This window comes from Zosterops lateralis, assembly GCF_965231275.1.
Source record: "Zosterops lateralis genome assembly, chromosome: 7".
Lineage (NCBI taxonomy): Eukaryota > Metazoa > Chordata > Aves > Passeriformes > Zosteropidae > Zosterops > Zosterops lateralis.
This window is the reverse complement of record NC_139767.1, coordinates 2435455-2462825: the sequence shown is the minus strand read 5'-3', so window position 1 is coordinate 2462825 and position 27371 is coordinate 2435455. Positions and strand designations below refer to the sequence as shown.

General features: G+C 50.6%; 1 protein-coding gene across 1 annotated transcript; it reads right to left on the bottom strand.

Annotated features, from left to right (window-relative positions):
* Positions 1-165: 165 nt before the first annotated feature.
* On the bottom strand, positions 166-27006 carry MLPH (melanophilin). Its single transcript, XM_083865689.1, has 16 exons — positions 26839-27006; positions 22707-22928; positions 21424-21560; positions 19952-19990; positions 19258-19352; positions 18428-18556; positions 16638-16824; positions 15292-15443; positions 11031-11114; positions 9105-9296; positions 4719-4874; positions 4524-4616; positions 4278-4343; positions 4063-4120; positions 2390-2487; positions 166-2054 (listed from the first exon to the last, which is right to left on the bottom strand). Exons 1-16 carry the CDS (start codon positions 26946-26948, stop codon positions 2028-2030), a joined length of 1845 nt encoding a protein of 614 aa, XP_083721815.1. The 5' UTR covers positions 26949-27006; the 3' UTR covers positions 166-2027.
* Positions 27007-27371: the final 365 nt, after the last annotated feature.

The following is a 27371-nucleotide window of genomic DNA, read 5'->3' as shown; positions in this document are numbered from 1 at the left end:
AGATGGGCTGTGAGGTCCCTTCCAACCCAAACCATTCTGAGACTCTATGGGGAGAGAAAGGAGCCTCACTCGAGTGTGCTGAGAAAACAGACACTGGGAAATGGGTGGGTGGTTGTGGACACAAAATTGGCTTTATTGCATGATTTAGTGTATATTTATTATAATCTCTACAGGGGTAAATGGGTCAGGAAACCAGCAAAGGACAACGTGGGTGGCTACTGAACTGGTCTGCACTGCTGAGGTTCCCTGTGAGGATTCCTTCACAGGGCCAGGCATGGAAGGACTTGAGTCATGTCAGACAAGCAAGAGCCGGGGTGAAGGCTGAACACTGACGCCAGAAGGGTGGGTGCAAACCCTTTGGATGATCTTGGTGGAGCTCCTTTCTTCCAGCCCAGGAGCTGCCATCCCAGCACTGGATCCAGGGAAGCCGCAGTGTCTGGGAGAGTTTCTGTGACAGCAGAGGTTTGCATTTACCCTTTTGAGCTGCAGGCCAGCAGGATTTAATTTTAAATTAAGAAACTGGTTTTGTTTCCAGCTGAGAAGCCCAGACAATGGACTTACAATACTCTCTGGGATGGCCAGAGGACCAATTCTTAGGCAGTTAGCAGCCTCTACTTCTACCAAAGCCAAACAAATGTGTTACTTGCATGAGAATTCACCCTACTGCTCGTAATTAAAGTGGTTTTAGCTCAGATGCACAGGAATTGCCTAAAATTATCCAGCCTGGGCGGCCATGGAGGGGAAACTGCCAGCATTGGTCTGACATCCCTGCTCCAGCTGCAAGTGATCCTCCCCACTTTGCCCACTGGGGAGGGAGGGAAGGAGAGAGAAAAAGTGGGAGCTGTACAGGAGCAAAAAACTCTCCCAAAGTGACTTGCAGGAGAAAGCAACCCTTTGCCCATCCTGATGCTCTGGTCATGGATGTGGGGCTGGTACTGATCCACGGGGCTTAGTGGATGTGGAGAGTTGAATACTGGAGGAAAACAAACATCTTGGGGGAGCTGGGGGAGGGTGACACCAGGGGCCCAGGGCTGCTGCAGCCCCCAAAGGTCATAACAGCCCCTCCAGAGGATGGGATGGTCCTAAGAGGCTCTACAATGGCCTCATCAGGACAGGGGACATGCTCATCCAACAAGTGCATCTTGTCAGGGGCTGACCCCTCTGTGGAGCACCTACATTCTGCTTGCTGGAGTTTTGCATCTTGCTGACACAGCCTAACATGGAGTGGAGATATCTTCAAGAGGTGGAAAAGCAAACCAATCCCAAACAAGCCCTCCAGCCTTTCCTCTCCCTTTTCTTGCCACTGCTTCCCTCAGGCCTCCCTCCCATCCCCAGATGGCCACAGCTGCTTCAGGCATGGTGGCAGAAGCCTCAGCAGGTGTTTGCATGGCTTGGGGCAAAGAGGGGGTGCTCACTGGGAGGGCACCAGCACTGCTCTCATCCTGCTTTGCTGCTCAGGGAAGGGAAGCAAAGCTCCATGGGACATGGCTGGGAATTGGGACCACCACTGGAATGTGAATCCCAGGATACCTGGGTCCCTCTTCCACCTGGGGTACCCCAAGGGCATTCCACACTCACTGTCAGCTCCTGTCCCTGCTCAGCAGGAACCTGGGAGGGAGCAGGGACAGGCACTGAGAGCTTTTGCCAAGGGAGGGCTGTGTCCCTGCCCTGGTCCCTGTGCTGGATGTCACAGCACTCTCCAAGGAGGTCCCTCCTGCTCTGCACCTCTCTGGTCCCCTTGGCTGAGCCAGTACCAAAGAGCTGCCCCAATCCAAGGTCTCATTCCAGCATCCTCCCGTGAAAGCCCCTGACCACATGTCTGCACCCCAGTGCTTTGCTCCTCTTCCCATCAACTCCCAGCAAGGCCTCCTGCCCATGGCCTCTGGCTTCCTTTCTGTCCAGGGTTTCAGGGAGAGAGGGGCTCAGGAGAAGAAGGAGAAAGTGCTGCAGGGAAGGCTGTGAGAGGCTTTGCTCTGTTGAGGTCTTGTATCTTCACTGAAATGCGGCAGCAGGGAGGTCCCCTCTCCTCAGGACAGGTGGGTCATCACAGGCTTCTGCAAGGCACAAGGAGGAGAAACCTCAGCCCACCACCGTGTCCACACCACCCTGAGCCAACCCAGCCTGCTCCTTATCCCTCCCAGCTGCCACTGCACGGACTGAGCCCCTGCACCATCCCATGGACCACCAGGGATTCCAAGATGTCCATCCTTCCTGGGGCTCGGGACATCCTGGCCCTCAGCGGGTGGTGCCTGGCTGTTCCTGCCCTCACCAGACAGCAGGGTGGCACCAGCACTGGGAGCTAGGGGCTCCATCAGCCTGAGGAGAAAGTGGGGAAGGGCAGCCCCATGGAAGGCAGGGCTGCAGCCCTCCCATGGGGCTGGGTCTGTACCGCAAAGAGCCGCTCCACCCTCCTGTTCTTCCCGTTGGGGTTCCTCTGCGTCAGCGAGCCACGGTACACGGAATTGCGGTCAAAGGAGTCGTCAAAACCTGCCGAGAGGGAAGAAAAGAGATGGGCAGTAGGTCCTCACCCACCTCACCAGGGGGTTCAGCCACTCACCAAGTCACTTGGGATTTACTAATCTGGCTGCGGGTTCAGATGCATCCCGGTGCTTCCCTCTGTGGGAGGGTGATGGGAAGCACGTTGGTAACAAGGAGACAGGAGCTGCTGCTGCGCAGCTCTCCAGAGCTCTGTGTGAGCTGAGCCAGCCTGGTGCAGTCCACTGCCAGGGCCTGTGCTCTGGAAAGCTCCGTGGTACCACAAAACCCCAGCCTGGGAGAAGTTCTCACTGCCTCAGCCTGTGAGGTTCTTCTTGACCTGTTAACTCATCTTGTCTCCTCTGCCACTGACTTCCACCAGCTGCACCTTTTCAGGCCGAACTTCCCAAGTGACTGCCCTGCCAGGCAGGCAGTGAGGACACCAAATCACTCCCTGGCCCAGCCCAGGCATGGGGGATTAGGTTTGCCTGGTGACGTCTGTCCCCATTGCAAATCCCTCTATTTCCTCGCAGGGCGGATGTATCCCACGGGCTGCCTTTATCTGCCTGGCCTTTGCAGGAGGGAGGGCAGTTGACTCCTCCTCAGGATGAGGACAAGGGACCTTTCCACCTACCAGCTCCAGCTTTGGGAAAAGCACTGTTAATTTTCTGTGTGAATGGGGGAAATGCTGTTCCACCTCTGCATTAAATGATCTTTCCCCCCTCCCTCTCTTCATCTTCCATTATCTGGAAGGAGAGCCTCCCCTTTTGCCTTTAAGCTTGTGAGGAGAGATAAGAGAGGAATAGAAAAGTAATTTCCTAATGGGCCTCGCTGATTTTGGTCAGGATGAAACATTTCCAGTGATTGTCCCCCTACCACACAAACTGCTGTGCCAAGTTTCAGATCACCCTCTACTTTGAAGCTCTCCCAGTCTGCTGTTTGTCCATAGCTGGGCCCTGGAGGGCTTCTTGCCCCCCAGAAGAGACCAGGGGCTGAGTCGGGTGGGCAGCAGGGTCAAGATTCACAGAGTCATGGAATGGTTTGGGTTGAAAGGAACTTGAAATCCCCTCTTGTTCCACCTGCCTGCCATGGGCAGGGACACCTTCCACTAGAACAGGTTGCTCCCAGCCCCATCCAACCTGGCCTGGAACATTTCCAGGGGTGGGGCATGTCATCCAGGGAAGGATACCTTCCCCAGGATGGCCAAGCACAGAAGAAATTGCTGTGAGAAGAGAGGATGGGCTTACGTGAGGCTTTGAGGCCTAAGAGCCCACGGGATGTCACAGACAAAGGAATGAAGGTGTGTCTCCCTAGGCTCTGGGGTGCCTGCAGGGAAGTCCTGGCTCTTAGAGGACTCGGCCACCTCAGCCTGGTCTCTGCTCTCCCATCACTGTTCCCAGCCCTGCCAGCTGCTGCCTCCTTTCCCAGTTATCCAGCACAGGTTTCCCCTCTGCCTGTCCCACCAGTGAGCACAGGGAAGGGGACCCCTCTGCAGCTGGATGCAGTGAGAGGGAGGATCAGCATTCCCAAAGCCCAGCCCAGCCCCCCACAGGCCCCATCTCCCACGGGCAGGGCCCTGGTCCTTACTGGTGATTTCCAGGGGACTGTTGAACTTCCTCCTGAACCTCTGCAGTCCAGGCATAGCCTGCAAGAGAAGGGGAGCAGAGTGCAGAGGGGAAGGGATGGGAGGGCAGAGGTCTCCACTGAGGCCACTGCTTTGATGGCAGACCCCTGGAGACCCTGGTGGTGTCCAGGCTTAGCTCTGTGCCACAGGCACAGCCTGTGATTAAACACACACTCACTTTAATGTCATCCAAAGACTCCCCAGGACTGCTGCTGGCAAGACCAGGAGAATGGAGACAGGCAGCCTGTGGACAGAGGAAGGCAGAGGTGTCTCTGGGGGTGCAAGAGGACAGCTCAGTCTGCCCTGGCAGCACGGGGAGAGCTGGGAATGGCTCAGTGAGCCAGGCAGCCCTTCCCAGCACCCAGGGGGAGCAGCTACAGCTCAGGGGAACACTTACATCACAGCCATCACCCTCCATGCTCACCTGCACACTTGACTTCTTCTTTGCCTTTTCCACAGACTTCACTGTCAGCCCCGCAGCAGACAGAGCTGCAATCCGGGACTCAATATCCGATATCTTTAGAGGGAGGAGAAAAGACATACAGATGGTGGTTGGAGGATCTGTCAGTGGCTTTGTTTGCCATCACTGGCAAAGTATCTGTCAGAGTCAGGCCCTCACCTCACTCTCTGCCTGCTGCACCTGAGCTGCTGCTGAGGCCACTTTGTCCTCCAGCTCTGACAGCTCTGAGTCGGTGGTGCCACTGTGCTGAGCCCCTTCTTCCAGCTCCTTCAGGGTCTTCTCAAGCTGGTAGGCCTTTCCAGCAGTCAGGTACACCTGAAACACAGCAAAAGGAAAATTGCATTGAGGAATTAACCATCTTGGAGCTCCCCTCTCCTGGTGTGACTGCAGCCCCAGACGCAGCAGCTCCTGCCACTCTTTTTTGACTGCCTTCTTGCCTTGCAGCACAGACAATTCCAGTCAGCTCTGACATTGCTTTTCGTCTCATTTTCTCCCTTCCCTGGGCTTTTTGAGAGCAATTACCAACAGTGTGAAGTGGTAGGAGACTCAGTGGGAACACAGGAAGGACCAAAACTCAGTGACCTGCTCCAGAAGCAGCAGTACTCTGTGCCATGTGCTCAGAGGGAGAGCAGGTACCTGCAAACCAGCTCCGGCTGCTGTGTCCTGTGAGGGCAGAGCTGGGAAGGGGACAAACTGACTTTCCAAACCTGGTCAGTCTGTTCTTAGGGTGTCTGTGTTGCTGGGAGCAGGATCAGCCTGCACCATCCTCACTTTGCTGCCTAGAGAAGAAGGGTGAGAGGATCTATCCCAATAAAACCTCTGGGTTCACTGCCACTTGTCTCCTCCCAGGTTACTACAAGGACACAGGTCCAAGCAAGGCAGCTCAGGAAACATTAACACACCAGTATGAAATCACATCAGATGGTCAGATGTGGCCACTGTTCTGCTGACTGATCCCAAAATCTCAGTACTGCCATGGCAATGGCTGCTCCTCCAGCCCTCTCAGCTTTCCCTGGGCTGGGCATTGTAGAAAACTGCCTGGAAGGAGCCCTCTGCATGCACTGAACTACAGTTCATACACCCAAATCACAGCACCACATTTCCAGAAGCACCCCCCATCCCAGTGCAAAATAAGGCCATGCACACCCAACCTGAGTCACAGGGATTTGTTGTTGGCCCACCAGACTCTCCCAGTGCCCTCCAAGGTGGGTGGCATGCCTTGGAGAGGAGAACAGTGGCCAGCCAGCTGTGACTCAGCCAGGATCCCCCAGGGAGTGGCAGGATGACACACACCTCCCAGGGCCATTGTCTATCCACCCCTGTCCCAAGCTGACGGCAGCAGCAGCAGCAGCAGCACTAAGCCCAAAGTTCACATCCTTCCCCTATCCTGGAAGAGAGGGAACCTCTATGCATGCCACACCTGTTCTCCTGGGATGCTGTATTTGGCCAGAAAGCATCCAGGGGTTGCAGCTCCCTGCTTTTACTTGTAAGCTTTCCCCAGTGAGAGATGAGCCACGGAGTGTGTCCTAAACCCTGCTCCCCAGTGCAGGACATTCCCCAAAGAAACATTTCCCACGTTTCTTTGGAGCTTGGCACAGGGCACTGTGGGTGCAAACCATTTCCACAGGGAATCAGTTGCTATGGGTTTACAGTGGCTAAAAAAGCTGTCAGTGCTCCGGTGATACACAAACCTTGCAGGGGGATTATGCTCTAGCTGTGAACTTGTCACCTGCACAAACCCATCAGCCCCAGGCACAAGCAGCCTTAGTGAAGAGGTGGGTCATGCTCATAAACCCCTCGATGAAACACAGTGCTGGGGAGGAGCTGGAGGGAATGGGACACAAGTTTTGCTGGAGTAGGGACTGCTGAAGTCCTGCAAAGTGATGCTACAGCAAGGTGGGCACCACACTCATCACCTAGAGGACCAGGAACTAAGGAACGGAAAGCCACAAGACAGAGCTTTTGCTGTTGCAGCATCTCTAAGAGCAGAATTTTAATCCCTCTGCTGACCATCCTTTCAGTGCTGACCTACCCCCTAACAAGAAATTTTTTTGGGGGGGTTATTCCTTTATATTCCCACCCTCCGCTGCCCAAAATCTCGGGGAGCCTTACATTTTCCTCAAGCTCCCGGTACACTTCGGCCACCTCTTTCCCATCTGCCAGGCCCGGAGGCTGCCCCGCAGGGAGGGCACAGCCCTGGCTCTCTCCATGCAGGGACTCCCACACCGCTTCCTCCGTGGCGTTTATGGCCCTCAGCACTTTGGCCGTGATCTCACTCAGAGCCTGAGCCGACGACCTCTGCCAGAGCCCGCGTGCAGGGAGGGAGGGGGGAAAAATACGGATGTTATTTTAATGTGGTGCATAAAACAACACAAGCCGGGGGTGAGAGGGGCAGCAGACCTCCAGGAGCTGCGGAGAGAGGGAGGAGTGATAATTAACAGCGGTAATTACGCTGCTCCTGAAGGGCTCTCCACCGGGCGGATGCAGAGCTTTGATCTCAGCCCGTGCTTTTCTGCAGGACGGCTGTGACAAAAGCAGTCACTTTAAAAGGCCTGGAAAAGAGGTTATGGAGGGATGTTTCCTTCACTGGAAGCACCTGAGGCCACTCGGTTACGCAGCAGTTAAGATCTAATTGCAGCATATTGCTTTACACCTCAGCGGGCCTGAGCAGGGATGCAAACAACTCCTTGAATTTGTGGCAAAAGAGTAAAAACAACCCGACCCCATAAAATGATTGTATTGCCACACCACCAGAACTTGGGGCTAATGTTCTCTCTTCCCACCCGGAGGAGCGCTGATGGCAATAATGCCCCTAAGTGCTGCCCTCAGCTTGATGAGGTGCTAAACACATGTAAAAATGGGCCCAAGAAACTCATCATCTCTCTCCCAGCTGATAATTCCCTAGAAACCAAGGAGATGGGGGTGACAAATGTGCTGGTTATGTTTACAACTGCATGTATTTCCAGGACAAGCTGTCCTGCAGAGAACCAGCTAACTCGGTCCAGATGATATTTTTATCATTTTATGATGGCTTCGTGGTAGATCAGAGGTTTTTTTTCACATTTTCCATTAGGTTCGTGTGCTTCCATCACAGTGCTCCCCCAGTTAGGAGATTTCATCTTGACTGGAGGAACCTCATATCAAAAATCCCTCAGAATCACACAAAATTCAAACCTGGATCTGTTGTAAGTATAAGGAAAGTTGCTGTTAAACATCATCCACGTTGACAGCCTTTAACCAAGGCTGGTCCAGATACTGCAGACATTTCTATCTCAGTATTCCTACGTGCTTCACAGCAGGGCTGGGGGGCAAAGAAAGTAGCAAAACTGGAGGATGCAGGCTTCATTCATTTAATAAGAAACTAGAATCTTACACTGATGCCACACAAACAGTTCAGGGTTTGAGCCTCTGTCTGCTGCAGTTCAGCAGCTCACACAGAAACTAAAAGTCCCCTTGGCTCAGTGAGTTACCACTTATCTGCACTTAATTAGAAATGGTTATTAAGGTGATGCAGATTGTTCAACCTACGAGAAGTTGTGTCTGGCTGCAGCAATCATCTGAAAGCAGCCTTCAGGAAAAAGGAGGCAGTAAAGGATGCTGTGGCTAAGGAAGCTCCAGTGGCAATTAGAGCACAGCAAACGGTACCCAAACCCACTAGGTTTCGTGTTGTGAGGAAGAAATGCACATTAAAGGGAGGCTTCATGGCACCATGAAAGCCACCACAGCCTTGGATGAGTGGAGCTTTGCAGGAGAGGAGAGGGGGAGCGTGGTGCCTGCCTCCTTCCTTTGCCAGCAGTGGAGGTGCTGCAGCAAATGCACACATCCCCCTTCCACAGCCAAGGCAGGAGTGAGGGGATGAACAAACCAGCCCTCAGAGACCCAACAGGGAATCCTGACCTCTCCATCTGTGCTAATGGATCATCCTGGAGCCTCTGCACAACGGGGAACACACAGCAGAGCTGCTGTGACCTGTCCTCCTCCCCCTGATCCCTGTCCCCACAGGTCACGCACCACTGAGTAGGGACAGGACTCAGCACAGAGCTGGAAATGCAAGAGATGCTGGTCTAGCAGAGTGGAAGCGGGGTCAGGGATCTAGGGACTCAAGAGCACTGAGAGGTGTGGAAAAGACATTTCAGGCTGTAGCAGGTGCCTGACAAAAGTTGCTAGTACTAAATCATCACTGAGCCCTTCTCTCACCCCAGGACTTTTCTCCATAGTGACTTCCAGATGCTGGGACAACTCCTCTAAGTAGATGTGGAGGTTGTGTACCCCTCCATGACAGGCAGTAGCCTGCAAGAACTCTCAGAGGCTTTACTTTTGACTCTTGGGTGAGGCTGAGAGAGCCTGCAAGGAGAAATGTGCAGATCTAACACCCTGGGACTTCCCTGTCCCTTGACATTGTTAAAGCAGACACAGACACAGCCCTGGTGGAGGTGTGGGACAGCAGAAGAGTCACGTTTTCATGGTGCAAAACCATAAACCACTGAGAGCAGAAGGAATCATGGATGCAGCCTGGAATGATGTGGGTGAGAGGGCACAGATTACCTTTCTAACATCCCTGGCCACATGATCACTGGAGGAGCTCATCTCTGGTTTCTTCACTCTCTTCTCTTCTTCACAGTCCTCCTCATCAGAAGAGACTTCTTTGTCACTGATGTTGCTGGCCAACTCCTCCAGCTTCCTCTTCAGCTCCTCCTCCTCAGCATCAGGATCAGTGTGGGACTCTGGGGCCACAGACTGGAGGAGCAGAAGAAGGGAGTGGTGTGAGAGGTGGACAATGGGGCGTGCCTGGGCCCAGACGCTCACCAAGCAGAGGAGCTCAAGGAGTGTGAGCAGAGAGGGACTTTGAAACCACTCCAGGGACCAGCAGAGCCCAGTGAGCTGTGCTCCAGCTCCTCACTGAGGAACACAAACCCTCGACCTAAAGAACCTCCATTCCCATTTTTTCCCATGCAGAGAACTTGCTTCATTTTCTCTGTGGAAAGTTGCCTTTCCCCTTGCCTTAAAATGGTGGGCATGAGGGATTTGGGGCCAAAACCCACCACATTTTTGTTAGGAACCATGGCAGAGATCACAGCAACACAGAAACAAGGTCCACCAGAGAGAGGGAAGCAGCCATGGGAATTGCCACTCCCTGAGGTAACTTTTGGAACCTCTGGGTAATGTCATTTGGGATGAGAAACCACACAGAAAATTTCCCTGCAGGATGGATGGCACATTGCCACCCACTCCTGTTGTTAGGTGCAATTCATGGCAGCTGGAGAAGAATCCTATTAAACTCCTGTAAGAGATCTCCAGAAGTTCCTGAACTTGCTGACCCCTGCATTAAGATGGGAATACAATTACCTGTGTCATACCTGGTGGGGTTTTGTCTGAGCTGTTTTTAACAGCCTCCAACAGTGGCACCTGCAGCAGGCAATCTCTTTCCCAGGCAACCTATTCCAGGGCTCTGCTATCCTTTCTGCTGGAAAGCTTTGCTTCGTAGTTAACATCAGCCTGTCCCACTGCTGTTTAGACCCACTGCCTCTGCTCTAGATATCGGAATAAACTGTGGGAACCTGACACTGTGAAAACCCCTTACTCTCTTGGTCAGGATTACTGATGGAAACCCTGAATGATTAAAATCATGGCCATCCCCCCTTGCAGGAAAAAAACATGGAGGAATTGCATTGTTTCATCCATGCCTCAGGGCCTTGCCTGTAATTATCACCATCCATTCTACTGAGCCATCAGCTGCCAGAGTGGTGATGGGTTCTCATGAAGGAAAAGAGTGCAGAGTCTAAAACTAGAAACCCAAAAATCAATGTTAAGCGTTCTAAGTATTCACAGATTCTACGCTGTTGCTCAGCTTTAACTTAATTTAGCTGATTTCTTCCAAGTTTGATGGCATGGTAAGGTGAGGGCAGCTCAGAAGAGATACAGAAATGCTTCTTGACTCAGCTCTCACAGTCACAATAACCAGGTGCCTTCCTCATAGGCACTGACTGAGTGTCCCATGATTTTAAATGAGCTGTCGCAGCTCTGCAGATACAGACACCACCTAACAAAACTCCTGAAATTAGCACTTCATGAAGTATCAGCCTGAAACCACATTTTCCTTGTGCAGAGGGGGCAAGGAAGGCACTGGTTTGCACAGGGTCTAAATCTTCTGCTGTTTCTATCCTGCCATGCCATGTTTTCTAGGGCACTCCATCACCTGGAACTGGAGAACAGCCTGCAAGGCCAGAACAGAGGAGTGAACTCCAAGAGCCCAGGCCATTGTGGCACTTAGGGACAGGGTTTAGTGAAGGGCTTGGCAGCGGTAGGGGAATGGCTGGACTTGGTGATCTTAGAGGTCTCTTCCAACCTGAATATTCCTATGATTTTGTCCATCCCTGCAATGCTGGTTGCTTCAGAGGAGCCTCTGCAGTGGGCAGGGGAAGAGAGCAGAACACCCCACAGTCCATCCCTGCAGAATTCCTGCCCGGTTACCTTGTCAGAGCACGTCAGGATTTTTTCCTCCAAGCGGTTCAGCACCCGTTCGATTGCAGACATACGAGTGTTGAGCTCATGGATCTACAGGCAGATAGAGAGAGAGAGAGGGAGAGAGAGGGAAAAGGAGGAGAGAACAGCCCAGCCACCACTGCCAGAACGGTGAGGAAACAGTGCAACCAGCAGAGGAAAGCAAGCAGCAGGACACTGCTGCTGTGGGCAGAGTTAAAAGACATTAAAAAATAGTATCTTTTAAGTAATGTCTTAAAAATGCCATTAAGCTCCAGGAGGTGCAGAGAAACCTCAAATCTGGAAAACTCCAAGCTACACCGAGCCCCCAGCATAAGACAATCCCCACCAAAGCATCTGGAGCTTTGATGCAGTGACTGTAAAAGCCCATCACCAATAAAAGCACCAGCCTGCAATTAAGCCACCCATATCACCATCATTCCCATGCTGCCCCAAACTCAAGCCAAGATCCATTTTCTCTTCCTATTATAACATTTTTCAAGCTGTAACCATCCCATCACATGCCTGCCAACGCAGTGGTGGAGAGGAAGAAGGAAGGGGCAAGAATTCCCCATGGAAAAAATCCAAGTAGAAAAACCAAACCTGAAAGTTTTCCCCATCACTTTGAAATTTTCTGACTTCTCTGTGCATTGGTCTACCCAGATGCATCCCCCTCTCTTCTCCCTCACTATTCTGAGTAAAGATGGGGCATGGAGAGAAGGGCAGATATTAAAGACAGACAAAATCCTGAAAATCAAAGAGAACTTACTTTCTGTGCTCAAAAACCAAGACAAACCTTTGTGGTGAGGGTGGATTTGGATTAGACATTAGGAAGAAATTCTTCCCTGTGAGGGTGGGGAGGCCCCGGCACAGGTTTCCCAGAGAAGCTGTGGCTGCCCCATCTCTGGAAGTGTCCAAGGCCAGGCTGGACAGGGCTCGGAGCACCCTGGGCTAGTGGAAAGTGTCTCTGCCCATGGCAAGGGGGTGGAATGAGATATTTTTCAGATCCATTTAAACCAAAACATCTCTATGATCACTGAAAACATTAAAGGAAGCTTTTTTTTCCTTCCCCTTTAGAAAATGAAGTTTTTCTTTCGTTGAAAAAATAACCAGTCTATTTCCTTTGATCCAGACAAATAAAACATAAATGATGACAAATATTGCCTGTTTTATGACACTACCAGTGCATCACTGCTGTTCTGAGTGGCTTCTGCCCACTCAAAGGGGAGCAAGCCGCAAAAGCAGTAAGCAAAGGTGGTAACAAAGACATGTGAGGGGCAGGCTTTGTTTTTGTAACAATTGCCATCCTCTCACTTAGTTTCTGTGCTTGCCAGCGTTTGATTAATTAGACCCTCACAACAGCTAGGGGTGCTTGCACCTGCTTAAAGGAAGATGAATAAAAAAACCTGGCACTGTGGAGAGCAGAGCTGTCATTTCCACCCCAAACGGAAAGCATCTCCAAGCAGCATTAAACCCACTGGCACAAAGCACTTCAGTCCATTGCTAAGTGGTTTTTCAGTCCCGTTTAAGGCCCGAGTCTTGCATCAAGAAGCCTCTGATGGCCCATCAGCCTCAGAGATGGTGACAAACCAGGAGTCACCACTGCCCTATCTCCATAAGGAAGAGACTGGGAGAGATCAGAGCCTAAAGCACGGGCTGCTGTTGATATTGATGGAAATCTACCAGGACAGGAGCTGAAAAGCTTCATTCTCCTTCCCAGTCAAGGCTGGCTTTAATGCAGAGTGGGCATTCCATTAGGGCACATCTCCATCAGGAGCTGGGTCACCCTGCACCTCTCTCAGTGTGACAAAGGCTGGCAAACTGTGCTCTGAATTAAAACATTTAAGGGGAATAAACTTAAAGCACAGCCCATAACATCAGGTAGGGAAAACCACACCTTGCTGCTGAGAAGGGAGGACAGGTTACTCTGCCTTTATTCTACAGAGGCTTAATATAAAGAAGAGCCAGACAGCATCGACAGAATCAAAGCTTTGGGGATCCAGAACCACTGAGCTCCCCTAAGGTACAGCAGGGTGGCTTCTGGGGAGAAACTTGATAAATTGGAGCTATTCCTTGTGGCTTTGTCCTGTTCCTACCTGACTTTTAAAAATCTAAAGGCAAAGACCCACACAGTGACCAGTTCAGGGCTTCTTTTTGTGTCTCATCAAGTTTAAGTGCTTTTTTAAATAGAGTTTTTATTTTTTTTAAGTTTTGTTCTTGAACCTTCAGCTCCTGGAGTCAGAGGACTAGGGAACAGCCCCTGCTTCAGTTACTGGAGAAGTTTCTTGTGTTTGGGACTGAACACTGTATCCTCTTCAGAGCTAAAGCCAAAGTGGTTTTCAAGCAACCATATTTTGACAAACTTGCCCCTAAGGAAGTTTTAGGAGAGAGTTTTCATCTGTGTGGTCAAAGAGCTGAGTTCTTCACCCCTTGAAACCTTCAGGTGCCAACGAGGTGCCTACCAGGACCACAGTGCATGCGAAGCCAGGCTGTGGGATAACACAGGGTGAACAAACGTGATTCTGCACCAGCAGAGCTGGGTGAGGAGCAGGCCGGGTGGGAGGATGGTTGCTGACTGTAAACACATCAACAGCACAAAGGGCAGGGAGGATGGGGAGCGATTTAAGTTAATGAGCTTAATTCTGCCACGAGAGCAAATGGGGGTAAAGTGGCAGTGAGAAGATGCCTCCTCACCATTAGGGTGACAAGGGTGACACCAGCCTTCCTCCAGGTGTGAGGGAGCAAACCACAGCCTGATGTGGGAGGTTGCCCAGCTCCTGGAGGAAGTTGTTGATAGGAATTTGGCCCCATTTCCCCACTGCCAAGCACGGTGCACATTTCATGCCTAACACAGCGTGGCCTCATTAAGAACACCCAGTCCAGGGTTCTCCCATTTACTGCTGCCTCAGGAAGGAATGGCATTTACTAATTAAAACATGTGCCCACTGAAGTAAATGGTAAAGAGAAGCTTTCTCTACCCAGGCACAGGAAGTGTGGTGCCGAGGGATGGTTGTGGTCACAGATCTCACATTGGTTACCCAAAAAGGGGTCCAGGATGTGCAAAATTACCAGATGTGAGGCTGGAAACCGATTCTGCCCTGTATCTGATTCAGCCAAACACCACCCTGCATTTTGCCGCTCACAAGATCTGAGGAACCAGAACAGCTCTACTGTCCTCACCAAAGGCAGCACCAGGAACAGCAGCTCCTTGATTAACAATTAAAACACAAGCTTAGACCCTGTTTGACACCTTTCTTTAGGCTGTTCCCCCCATTACCATCACTCAAGAGAGGTATGTGACAGGTCGTCCTGACCCAGTCCTACCAAGGTAGGAACACACTGCAAAGGAAGAGAAGGATCTTGGTGCTTATTAAATATCCATCTCCAGACCTCCATCTGGTTATTAAACACTGGTGTTGGAACTCTGGTCGCTGAGAATTTTAGACTTTCTGTGCTGACAGGCACTGACCCCCAAGCAAACACTGCATTCTACCTGAGGCCATGAAGAAGGCTTCCAAAATTAAATGATAGAATTGAGATTATGAGTGCGTAATTTAAATAAAAGTGTGTAATATCACATGGTGGAAAACTTAAGAGTTTAAGGTTTTAGAATATAATTATATATATATATATATATATATAACAAGATGGAGGTTTTAGGGAAGAAGTTAGTCCTTCTTTTTCACCTTCTTCATGAGTCTAAGTGGCATTTTGTAATTAGATAGAAAAGTCTGCATTGCAGGCCATGGGTGGTTGGTTATTGGGTTAAAAGTAAAAGTAATTTAAGTGTAATTTCTTAATTGGACAGTTTATCCTTAAAAGGCCTTGTAGAGAGAAAGAGATACAGCTCCATTTTTAGTTGTTAAATAAAAGTGCTCTAGAACTCACAGTTTGTGAGACTGTAATATAAATAAGAATTAATAAACATCTGAGTCTGAACAAGAAACACCATCTCACATATTTAATCCTGACCCTGGCAAAAAAGAAGATGAAATGCAACACACTGGCACATCCAGTTTAAGAAATTGAAAGAACCCACAAGTAGCTCAGATTAATTAATAAGGACAAGCTGGAAAATGAGCAGGTTTGTCATTGTGATGGCAGCACAGCCAGAGGGAAGCACCAACCAGTGCCTGGTTTTCTTTTTGCAGTGACTGGAGAAGTGCACCCCAGCTGGGCACTGTTGCTTCTCCTCTCCTCTGAACCACCCTGCACCTCAAAGGGACTGGTGTGGGCAGAGGCTGTTTGATACCTGGTTTGAGGAGTGGCTGATGTTCTCCTGGGAGGAGGCTCTGTTCCTGCGTTTCCCGTGGTGGGCTGGGAGCTGGGCTCCCTTCAGCTCCTCGTCGGACGTGTCCATGTCAGCTGAGTACCGGGCGCGGGGCGGCTCCTTCCAGGGGAGCCCTTTGGGGAGAGAAAGGTACAAGGCATTCACACCCCTGACTTCCTTCCTGGGCATAAGCCCCATCCTTAAGACAAGAAAATAATGAGGTGTTTCCCCAGGCCCTTCTGCAAGCCAGGCCAAGTTTGAGGATGGAAGAGGCTGTGGCTCCACATGCTGTGCCCACAGAGCACCAAGCCCAGCAGGGTCCCACACGGGGCACAAGGAGCACCATCCTTGCTGCCATGCCCTCAACAGCCAGGCCCCTCACAAAAAACCCCACTACTGCCCACCCAGTTTTGTGGAGGCCCAGGTTTGTACGCTGCCCTTTATGGATTACCCAGGTGCTGGAAGATGTTTAGGCTCAGGCTAGAGAGGTACCAGCCTAGGATGGAGCATTAAAAAAGAGTGGGAAGTCTCCTGTGTAAAGGAGAATTTCAAATGAGACAAAAATAATGAAAGAAAATGGAATTAACATGCTGTTGTGATGCTCCCTCAGGACTTGGAATGGGAATTTAAACAGCCATGTTAAGGTCTACCCAGCATTTCCAAATGTCCTTAAGATACAGCCAGGCCACTGGAGACATAGAAGGACATGTTCTACATTTGCATATGCCCAAGCCGGTATCCAACCCTCCTGGCTCTGCCATCACTGCAAAGAGAACAGAGGTTTGTAAAAGGCAAATTCTGCCTCTTAGAGGGTTTACAGACTCACAAATCCACAGATCATTTAGCCTACCCATGCATCCTGCCCAGCTACAAGGATGCCACTTAGCAACCTCCAGTTCTTGTCTCCAGTTCTACTTCAAGTCCCCTAAAAACTCAAAGCTTTCTGCAGCCACAACATCCTTTACTATGGAGTTGAACTCTGCCTGCAGCAGGAAATACATCCCATTGTTTCTAGCAGTATCCATTTGATTGTACCTAGTTTCTACCCTGGAAATTATCAGTAGGTATAAAAGTGATGGACACCTTAGGAACAACCCCTTTGGCTTTGCTGGGAACAAGATCAGCCCATTTACAACTAAATAACATCAGCAAGAAGATTCTTTCCTAAGAAAATCCCTTTTCCAGACGGATAAATGGTTTTGACCCTCAAAGAGGCTTCGGGGTTGTTCAGAAAAAAACCCAAAGATATTTTCAGTTAAGTCCAACACTTGCAGCTGCTTGTCTGAGGAGGATACAAGAGGAACCTGGACAAAAGGGACAAAACCTACCAGGCTTTGTGTTTCTTTCCAGGCTCCTCCTGCGTGCGTTGACAGTGAGCCGAACCTCCGTGCTGAAGTGCTGCTCTGGGGTGCTCACCCCCGGCTCCTGCAGCACGTGGTGGAACACCAGGTCTGCATCCGTGATCCTGGACTCCTGAGACCCATCTTCAGCTGAGTTGGGGAAATCTGGGAAGGACTGAGAGTTGAGGGTGCTGTTGAGCAGCTGCCCATTGAGATTCCACTTGTGTGACCCCCACCTGTAGTGCTGCCTTCAGCTCAGGGGTCCCCAAAGTAAGAACAATGTGGAGTTGTGGCTGCCCCTGAATCCCTGGAAGTGTCCAAGTCCAGCTTGGGCAAGGATTGGAGCAACCTGGGACAGTGGAAGGAGTTGGAATGTGATGACCTTTACAGTCCCTCCAACCCAATTTGTTCTATGATTCTACAGCTCCTTGTCTCTTCTGACCTTCACTAAGAACTCCTCTCTTCATTCTTCAATATATGCATGGATCGACCTTTTATAATGCCAATCATATTTATATAAAGCATAAAAGTTCCTAATCATCCCATTCAAAGGCTTTGCCTGGCTGCTGAACCCTGAGCAATACTTCCCATCACTGCCAGGGGGCACTGGTAATTTTTACAAGCACGAAGTTCCTCCAGCCAGGCTGCAAAACCCTCTGATCCTCTAAAACACCATCCCCTTCTACTTATTCAAACAGCCAACACCTTAAATAATCTGTAATCCATAAATCCAACTTGATAGAGGCCATCCCTCCCACTGAATTCTGCTGCAAAAGGAGAAACAGAAAAGACAAACAGAAAGAGGGATCTAATTATTTTCCCCAAATTCTAATAATTTTTGTGTGGAATTGTGCAGATTTATTTCTTTTAAGTTGTTACAGATCTCAGCACATCCTATTTCTACCCAAGAACAGAGTTTAAACAGAGCATTGTTAAAAAGAAGGAGCTGTTTAATACTTTAAAAATGCAATTTCACCAGGAAAGCCAAACAAGAGAGGCCCAAAAAGCTGGACCTGAAGCCTCCCAGGCTGTGGAAGACCTTTTGCCACACGCAGGGTCACCCCATCCATGTTCATCCCCAGAGCTGGAAGGTGGGGCTGGCTGGCCCCTGGCCCCTGGTGGGATCACAGGGCACAGCTCACTGCACTGTCTGGATCTGTCTGAGTCTTGTTCCTGGCCAGAAGTTCTAGATATTGAGGCACATCTAGTCTCTTATTCAGAATTAACCAGCATTTCTGCAGTCTTTGTCCTCCCAGTGTTCCTCCCTCTGACTGGCCCTCACTCACACTGGCTCTGTGGGATTCATCTCAACCTCATGTTGTGTGCCTCATGGAGATGCTGGCCAGCTGCACCCCAGTGCCACCATACAGCAAACCCAGCCCCAGGCTGGATGGGAACATGGCAGAAGAACCTGATTTCATTTAATCCCTTGAGCACCGAACCTGCTGGAAACCAGGGTGTGTCCCATAGCCTTGGGACAACACAGGGAAACCACTGTCTGCTTGCTGAGAGCAAGGAAATCTGCAGGGACTCAGCTAGAGAACTTGCTGTCTCATCTTAGCACTCATCCTCTCTTGGATCAGATGTCCTGCTCCTGACTTGGCCTGAGGCAAAGGACTTCAACTGGAAGACGAGACCACAAGCAGCGATGGGGATCAGGGATGGGCACCATTGTCTCCCAACACCAGCTGAGGGAGTTCTGAGGCTGAAGGAACAGTGGTAGCAAGCAAGGAGAAGGAGGAAGAAAGGAAAGGAACCCCCCAGGAGTCTCCCAGTACCTGGAAAGCATCCGGGCTGCTGGCTGCTGGGGAGAGCTGCACAGACTGGCGGCGAGACTGAGCAGAGTAATCTGAGTCCAGTTCGAAATCAAAGGGGTGCACAGACAGCAGCCGCTTTGTCTTGCACATCTTTTGCACAGAAAGTGCAAGAAAGGAAAACTCATGTAAGACACAGTCCACAGACCTGGAGGAAAGGGGGAGGGAGGATCTTTCTCTCCTTAGTTTGCCTGAGTTTGCTCTGCTTTGTGCAGAGAAAATTTGGTCCTGCCTGAAGGGAACCAGGCACAGCGTGTGCTTGTGCTAAAGGCAAGGAAAAGTGTGTTCCTGATTTCCACAGCCTCTGGCTCAGGATTGCTGCTGTAAGCAGAGTGAGAATGTCTCTCCTGGTTTATAAAGGCACTCTGGGAAAGCTGAGCCAAGTTACCACTCAGAGAGAGATCCAGGTGATGCTTTTGAGCCCTGAAGCATCTCCCCATCCTCAGAGAAAGGATGTTGCAGGCAGGTATCTCTGAATATTTGGGAGGTTATTAGTAAAAAAACCCAAAGCAGGTGGGTTCTCATTATGGAGGCAGGAGCTGTGACTTTTGTAATAATTAGTGAGGTCCATAGTGTTTAGGAGTGGGTCTTTTTTCCAGAGAACAGGCATTTTTGATGTTACTGATATGGTTGTTTTCACACAAACTGGGAGAGGAGCTTATCTCAGAGAATCAAAACAGAGGGAGAGATCCAGTTTTGAAAGTGGCACAGAAAGCCATCACCACTGCCACCATCACCCAAGGCAGGCCAGGGACAGGGAGGGAGGCAGTGGCAGCCCCAGAAGCACTGCTTACTCTGCTGTAGCGCTCTGCTTCAGCCCCACGCAGGATGTTGTCTTCCTCATCACTGTCATCCCCAGCATCACAGCTGGTCAGCAGCTGGCACTCTCCTGGAGGGGACACAGGCAGCAGGTGAGTCCCCACCCTGGTGGTCACACCAGTGCACCTGCAGGGGAGGCCATGCTTCTTTTATGGGGTGAAAAGGCCCAGACTGGAAGTACCTCCCCTATTTTTTTATCTGCAGGCACCTACTTTCAGTACTTGATCTTGCAAAGGCTTGGCTGGGCTCTCACTGCTTCCCCTGCCAGATGTGGAAGTGAAGGGGCACCTGCAGTACAGAGAGCACCCCGAGGTCCACCTGGGTGACTCCAGTGCTTGAAGGCTCAGGAGCTGATTCCCACCAGCCAGCTCTTCTATTTATCAGTGAGCCATCGCTCTGAGATAATGAGTGATTGCAAACTTCAAATTTGGCATGTAACTAAAAGTCCTGTTGTGTCCAAATCTACCCTTGGAGGCCCCAGATGTACCACAATGCAGGAGCTGAGCACTGCAGTCCATCTCCACTGCAGTGTGGGAATGTTTTCCCAGGTCTGACCACTCCAAATCTCTCCAGATGTGCCCACAGCTGGGGGGATAGTGTGAAGACAAAAAGCCTTTGGAAACCTTGCTTAACTCCAAGCCCCCTGCTGCAATCCCCTTTTTTACTTACTGTTAATGTCTGGCAGGCTATAAACTCTGTCATGAAGACCTAAACAAAGAGAAATATGGTGAGAAAAATGAATAATCACATTTCCTTACTGTTCCTTGAGCAGAGAGGAAGCCTCAGAGCCATGGCTAACTGCAATTCTCATTCTCTAGCTATCATAAGAAACAATTGTTAAACAGGCTCTTTAGACAGAACAAAACAGGTGCCTGGAGACAGGACTTGACTTTTAAAAGTCAAAGAGCTGCTTGCCACTGCTTCCCCAGGCTGATGCAACATGCCTGGGAGCTGCAGGGGAAGGCACAGCCAACTGCAGATGGCTGGAGATACATCCCAGGAGGAGATTCTTGCTTGTTCGAGGGTCGAGCCAATTCACCGGTGTTAATGAAGTAATAAACAATAAAATCATTTCCCTTTGAAAAAGGCATCAGAATCTCAATCTAAAGCAGCCCAAGGCGCTGTTACCCTCACGCTTGGTTGGGGTTTTGTGTGCTCTTGATGCATTTTCGGTGCAAACAATGCATGGATTGTCTCTCAGTCCATTAATTTTTTTCCTGCTATTTCTGCCATGAGTGGCCTGGCTAAAAGAGTGATTGGAACAGTTGAATCAGGTCATGTCAATGGTATGTGTGCAAACTTTTCTGTGGCTCCTCAAGATGAGCATTAACTGCACACTGCCTTCCAAAGGCAATAGGCCAAGGAGTAGGAGCTCTGTGAGTGACAATTGGTAAATAACTAACTTGTATTAACATCATCATATATTTATGTACTCTGGGACCAAAATCAGAAATATGCAAGGTCCATGAAGCTCTGAAGAAAACAGTTACTTATGGTGACAGGTAATTCATTAATTTTGGCACAGTTTTGTCAGTGCCAGGGGATAATCAGGTTGGTTGTAAAACTTGTCAGGTCTTGGGGAAAAATGAGGGTTGGCTTTATCCTGCAGGTTAAACTAGGGTTAATTCCACAAGCTCTGTGATGAAATGACCAAAAAAAAAATTTAAAAAGAGCTGCAAATTTACATACCTACAAACTGCAAGACCTGGGGCTTTTAAAATTAAACATGAGGTATTAGGGAATCTTTTTCATTGGAGGGGTGGTCGAGGAAGTGGTGGAACCACAATCCTTGGAAATGTTCAAAAAACACACGGATCTGGCACCTGGGGACACGGTTTTAGTGGTGGTCTTGGTAGTACTGGGTTGGATTGGATCATATACAGGTGTTTTCCAACTGTAATGAACTTACACTCTCCAGTCTGTGGTAAAAACTTAAGACTAAACAGTAGAAAAACCACCAAGAACATCTGCTGTGTGTCTGAATGGACAACCCTGAACCTCTGCTTCCTCCCTGAGATGTTTTGAACAGTCCTGGTGCCCCACGACACTCAGAGCAGCACCAACACTGCTGCTCCTCCCCTGGTGCACCCCTAGGTGATACAGCACAGATTCCCCATGTGCAGCAGTGGCCATTTCCTCACCCAGAAATGCAGAGTTGAGCCCCTGGCCTGGCTGCAGCCTGCCATAGAGGGACTGCAGCACCTTGGCACTCCCAAACCTCTTGAAGCGGGACCGCACGTGTTCGTAGTACCACTCCAGGGAGCCGATCTTCACAATCCTGCCCAAAGAGAGAGGGCACACCCAGGTCAGGCACTCCAGACACACTCACTGTGAGCAGACTTTCATCCCAAAAAACTGTACCTTAACAAAAAACACAGCTTGCTTTCATCTAAAAGGATGCTGAGTTTGGGCAAGTCTTGTTGAGCCTCATCCCCGTGGCTCATCTTGTCCCTCAGCCTCCCTCAGAGCAGACCAGTGAGGAGAGGTGTTCTCAGGGGCTGATATGGGGCTCGAATTCTTTAACACGCATGCTGATGACATGGATAATGGGATTGATTGTTCCCTCAGCTCACTGACACACCAAGCTGTGTGGGGCTGTCACATGCTGGAGGGAACGAATGACACCCAGAGGGACACCTCAACAGCCTTAAGAGGTGGGGCTGAGAGAAATTTATGTGGTTCAACAAGGTCTTGCCCCTGGTTGGAGCAATCCCAAGCAAATAAAATATACAGGCTGGGTGGAGAATGGATTTGGAACAGCTCTGGGGAGGAGGAACTGGGAGTGCTGGAAGGTGAGAATGTTGACAAGAGCCAGAAATGTGCAATGGCACCCAGAAACCCCCTTGTGTGCTGGGCTGATCCCACAACGTGGGCAGCAGGGGAGTGGGGAATTCTGCCCCTCTGCCACACTCAGGTGAGACCCCACCCGCAGAGTTGCCTCCAGCTCTGGGGCCCCTCAAAAAAGGACATGGAGCTGCTGGAATGAGACCAGAGGGGGCTACAAAGGTGGTCTGAGGACTGGAGCCCCTCTGCTCTGGAGCCAGGCTGGGAGAGCTGGGGGTGTTCATCTGGAGAAGAGAAAGCTCTGGGGAGACCTTACAGCCCCTTCCTGTGCCTAAAGGGGCTCCAGAAGAGCTGGACAGGGACTGGAGACAAGGGCTTGGAGTAATAGGACCAGGGGAAATGGCTTTCCACTGACAGAGGGCAGGATTAGATGGAACACATGGAAGGAATTCTTCCCTGTGAGGGTGGTGAGGCCCTGGCACAAGTTGCCCAGAGCAGCCATGGCTGCCCCATCCCAGGCAATGTCCAAGGCCAGGTTGGACAGGGCTCAAAGCCATCTGGGCTAGTGAAAGAGCAGGGGGGTGGAACTCTAAGGTGCCTTCTATCCCAAGCCATTCAGCGATTCCCTGAGGATTGGCACCTGGAGAGGCGGCAGGGATCGCAGACCCAGCCCTGCTCCTTCTTGTTGTAGCGGCTGCAGTTCTTGCAGGTGTAGAAGTGGCAGTCCAGGCACTGCCGTTTGCTGTTCAGCAGGAACTTGAAGGGCTGCAGGCAGTGCACGCAGTGAGTCTCATTGAGGTGGGACTGACTCGTCAGGAACTCTCTCTTGCTGCTCTCCTGGTCGATCTTGCATTTCAGCTCCCTGTAGAAAACAGCCCCCCAAAAGCAGGGACTTGAGTTTGCTATTATCTCACTGCAAACCCTCACATGGCAAAGCCCATCACACCACAATCATTTCTGGAACGATTTTCCAGGGAACATTGCAAGTCTGCAGCTTGTGGAAACAGCTGTAGGGCAAATCTAATAAATAACATATCACGAGTTAAATAAGCTAACAACAAAGTGGGCTCCAGATTGAGGATGGGCAACTGGAGTTTAATATAGATTTAATTTAATATTAGAATCACAGAATATTCTGAGTTGGACAGGACCCACAAGGATCATTTAAAAAAAAAAAAAAAAAAAAAAAAAGTGATTGTGCCAAAACCTGTCCTGTTTGTTTCACAGGGTGTTGATCATTAATGCCAGGAACCTTGGGAGGGTGGCTCTTCTCAAAATTTGTGGCTGTATCCCAACCTGACACAATCTTCAAGCAGGGAATTAAAATCTTTCTGGAATTCTTAGTTTAAAAAAGGGGGGAAAAATAAAAGAGAGAAGAAATGAAATCTGGGATTAAAAAGGATTAAAAGGGCTTTTATTGTAGTTCTCCAGTGCTAAAAATTTAGCAGAGAATTTTATTAAGTTATGTGCAACAAGGTTCTGGCTGTTGAGAGGATGCAGCAGGAGGAGATGCGTGTGATAATCCCGTGCAAGGGAAGAGCTTCCCAAGAGCATCTTTACCTGGCAGCAGATCCCTGCAGGCTTCCTTCACTATCCAGACCTGCCTGCCAGAGCAGGTCCCCATGGGAAGCAGTGCCTGCATGAGGCTGAGGCCCCAGCACCAGCTGGGGACAGCTGAGATACCTGCCAAGCTGGTGGGGGCCCCTGCCCTGCCCAAAACTCTCTGTTTGCTGCCCATGCCACGCACCACTTCAGGTATGTTTGCCTTTGGGGCCGTGGCTGAGGGGAACATGTTTGACTTGTAGGGATGGTCCTAGAAAGTTGTTTTCTCTCTAGACAGGGTTAGGAAGCTGTGTTTTCCAGAGCAGAAGTCAGCTTGGGTTAAAACCCTCAAGCAGTCAGGTCTGGAGGCTGCTTCAGGATCACGGAGCAGACCATGAGGCGCTGGTGATGCTCCCAGTGCCGGACTGACGCCGGGGTGACCACAGCAGGAGCCTGGCTGGGCCTGGGAGCAGTGGCGTGACTGGCAGTGGGAAGGACAGGCATGTCAGTCAAGCTAATCTCTCTTTAACCTAATCAGTTTGCCCATTGGGGCTCAGCTCTTGATTTTTTTCCTGAGGAAGAATTTTCTGGCCAGCTGGCTGCCAGTGCACAGCAAGACACATTTTTTGATGTCACTCCTCTGTTTCTGGTCACACAGGAGTGACACCAACTTGCATTTACATCTGGGAGATGTAAAAACCAGTATAAAGACAGAAAACTGGGCATCTGGTTTGTATAATCAGCCATTCACCATTCTAGCAGTGATTCGGACAAACGGATGCAAATGTCCCAGCAGTAAATTTTAGTGACTCCTGAAAAGAAATCCTCAAATAAAAAACCCCTGGGTGGGACTTAGTTCTCCATTTCCACTCCCGTGCTAAGGCTGCTGCCAGCAGAATCCAATCTTTTTTACTGGAACTGCTTTTTCTGGTTCCCAGAGACCGGTTGGATCCCTTCACCTCTCCTCCCTCACCCACCAGACCTGCCAAAGGAAGGAAGAGTCTCAGCCAAACCAGTTTAAAACCCGCAGGAACCGCACACCTCTTGTCTCCTCTTGCTGGCAGGAGCACCAGCCAGCCTCTTCCCTGCTCTGCTCACGGGGGAATGAATAAATCTGTGGTGTTGAGATGCCAGCTGCAGCAGGGCTGGACCAACGGAACTCCAGGAGAGACGCAGGGAGCCAGCCCCCAAAAATGGGGTTGAGGGCATGGATGTTTCAGGAAAGATTCAGGGAGAGACCCCTCAGAATGGCCATTATTTAATTTTTTGGGCAAAGCATTGCCTTCACATGCCTGTGCAGTTTGTGGCCAGCTGAAGCCTTTGTCCCTCGTTGGTGAATAGCTTCTGCCAAAAACAAAATACAGAGAAGCAGCAAAAAGGGAAGAAAAAGACCAAGCTGGGGAGGGGGTGGACGGGACATTTCTTCAAGGCTGGCAGGTTGAGACAAGCCCGGTGAATAGAAAAGTAAATGAATAGAAAAATAAATGGGGCTGGTCAGAGCACAGGCCGCAGAGTCTCCCATAATGTCACATCATGTTCCAGCTTGTTACAGGCAGAAAATTCTCCCATAGCTCCATGTCCAGCACTCAGGAATGTGGCATACTTCCCTAGACTGGTGGTCTGGTCTGTTGCAGAAATTATCCAGGAAGTACAGAAATTTTTGTAGTTCAGAATGCTTAATGCCAGCCCTCTGCAGGGCATGATTAAAAAAAAAAAAATAAATTAAGAAACCAGGGAAAATGATCCTTAGGAGGAGAGAGGGCAGCTGGGTAGGAGCATCCCGAGACCTTCCCCCATCCTGCATCTCCCAGAGCATGGCACTCAATTTGGAAGCTTCCTGGGCATCAAAGGGGGCCCAGATAAGCCAGTCTGGCGCCAAGGCCGAGTAGGGAAGGAATCCACCTCGCCCAGTTCTTTGCTGCAGGGCACAGCAATGTAGGTCTCCACCTCCTCCCTCCAGGCCGAGCTCAGATGCATCACAAGGGAGACATGCACCCTTTGCAGGGTGATAATTTTTCTAAATAACCCTGTCTGATCTCCTTCCTGCTCTTCAGAGCTACCAGCAGAGGAAGGCAGTAGATGATGACACTGAATTATCTCTGCCTCCCATGAAGGCTGGCTTTTCTTAGGCAAGAAAAAGTAATCAGGGGGATGAAAAATACAGGACTGAGAGTTTCTTGCAGTCGATGGTATAAATAGAGAGGGTCTCCATGACTGAAAGGTTTTGGGGGATGCAGATACCCCAAACCAAGCATGGCTACTACTCCTCACCCCTCCTTTTGAATCTGACAGAGGAACTAATGAGCTCCTGATCTCCAGGCATTGTCCTGGGGTATCAGCACCAGCCCTGACTCACAAAATTCAGAGCTAGGAGGGTCTCAGGGCTCAGTGAAGTGCAGAGCTGCCCAGACCGAGCGTGAGGGCATGGACCACTCCTCTGGAATAACGAGAACTTGGCCACACCCTGAGGAGGGTCATTGCAGCTTCTTGAAATGTTAAGACATTTTTAAGTTCAGCGTCTGATGCAATTCATGAACAAAACCTGAAGCCCTGTGACTTCTCATGCTCAAAATTTAATCTGATCTGACAGAACATTTTTTAAACAGCACTTTTGTCCACCACCCTGTTTATAAGGATTTAGAAGTTCATAGAATTTACTGCTCCAATGATTTTCAATCTTTTCCCAATCTGTGGGCCCCTAAAACCTTCCCAGGACAGCGCAGCCCCCTGTATTGCATATTTAAGGCCACTAAAATTGGTTTACTACTAGTAGTAGGTTTACTACTCCTCTCAATTATTTTTTCAGGATTCTTCACGGATCTGAGGACTCTCTTGAGCCACTGAACAACTCCTGCCCCAAACACACGAGACGCATCACATGAAACAAAACCAAGGGAGCCAAATCCCATCCTCTGCTCCCAGGTGAAGTCTCCCCTTGAGAACCCCACCTGCCTCGAGCCTCAGAGAGGCATTTCCTGGTATTTGTCGCCATAAAGTGCGGCGGCGTCACCGACCCGCATCGCTGCCGATGGCACGGCGCCAGTTTGCGCCTTTCCTGCCCGAATGTGTCACCTTGCCTCTGATAACGTAATCTATTCGCCGTGTTTGAGTTTCACAGCCCGGTGTGCTCGCCCACACCCTCAGCAGGTTGTTTTATCCCGGCAGCCCACGGGGAGCTGAGGTTCTGGCTCGCTCGCCCCCAGCTCAGGTATCGAAGAGCAGATACTCACTCCAGCCGTTCTTCCTCTTTTTTCCGCAGATCAAAGTCCCGCTGAACGACTTCCCAAACATGCTTGGCCTCTTCATCGGTGAGCTTGGAGAGGTCCAGCTTCCTGCCCATCTCGTCGCGGCGAGGGTTGACGCCGATCCCGTTACTCGCTCCCCCGAGCGGCGGCTGTCCCGTCCCCCGGGATGGGATGCTGCTGACGACGGGGGAAGAGCTCAGCCCCACCTCCGCGGCTGCCCATATAACCGGGCCGGGGGAGAGCTGCGGGCAGGCCAGCCGGCTCCTGGCAGCACCGCAGCCGCTCTGCCGGGCGAGCCTGCCCGCGGACCGGCCGCCGAGCGGGGCTGGCACGGTGCCTATCGGCGGCGGGGACTCCTCGCCAGCCGGGAGGGCGGCCCTGCCTCCTTCCCCCGGGGTCCTGCCCGCGGCTGCAGCCGCTCCAGACCTCGCCCGCCTGGCTGGGGCTACGGGAGATGTTTACTCGCCGCCTGCTCGGTGCAGGGTGTGCGGATGAAAGGGGAGCCTTCAAATGCCTCC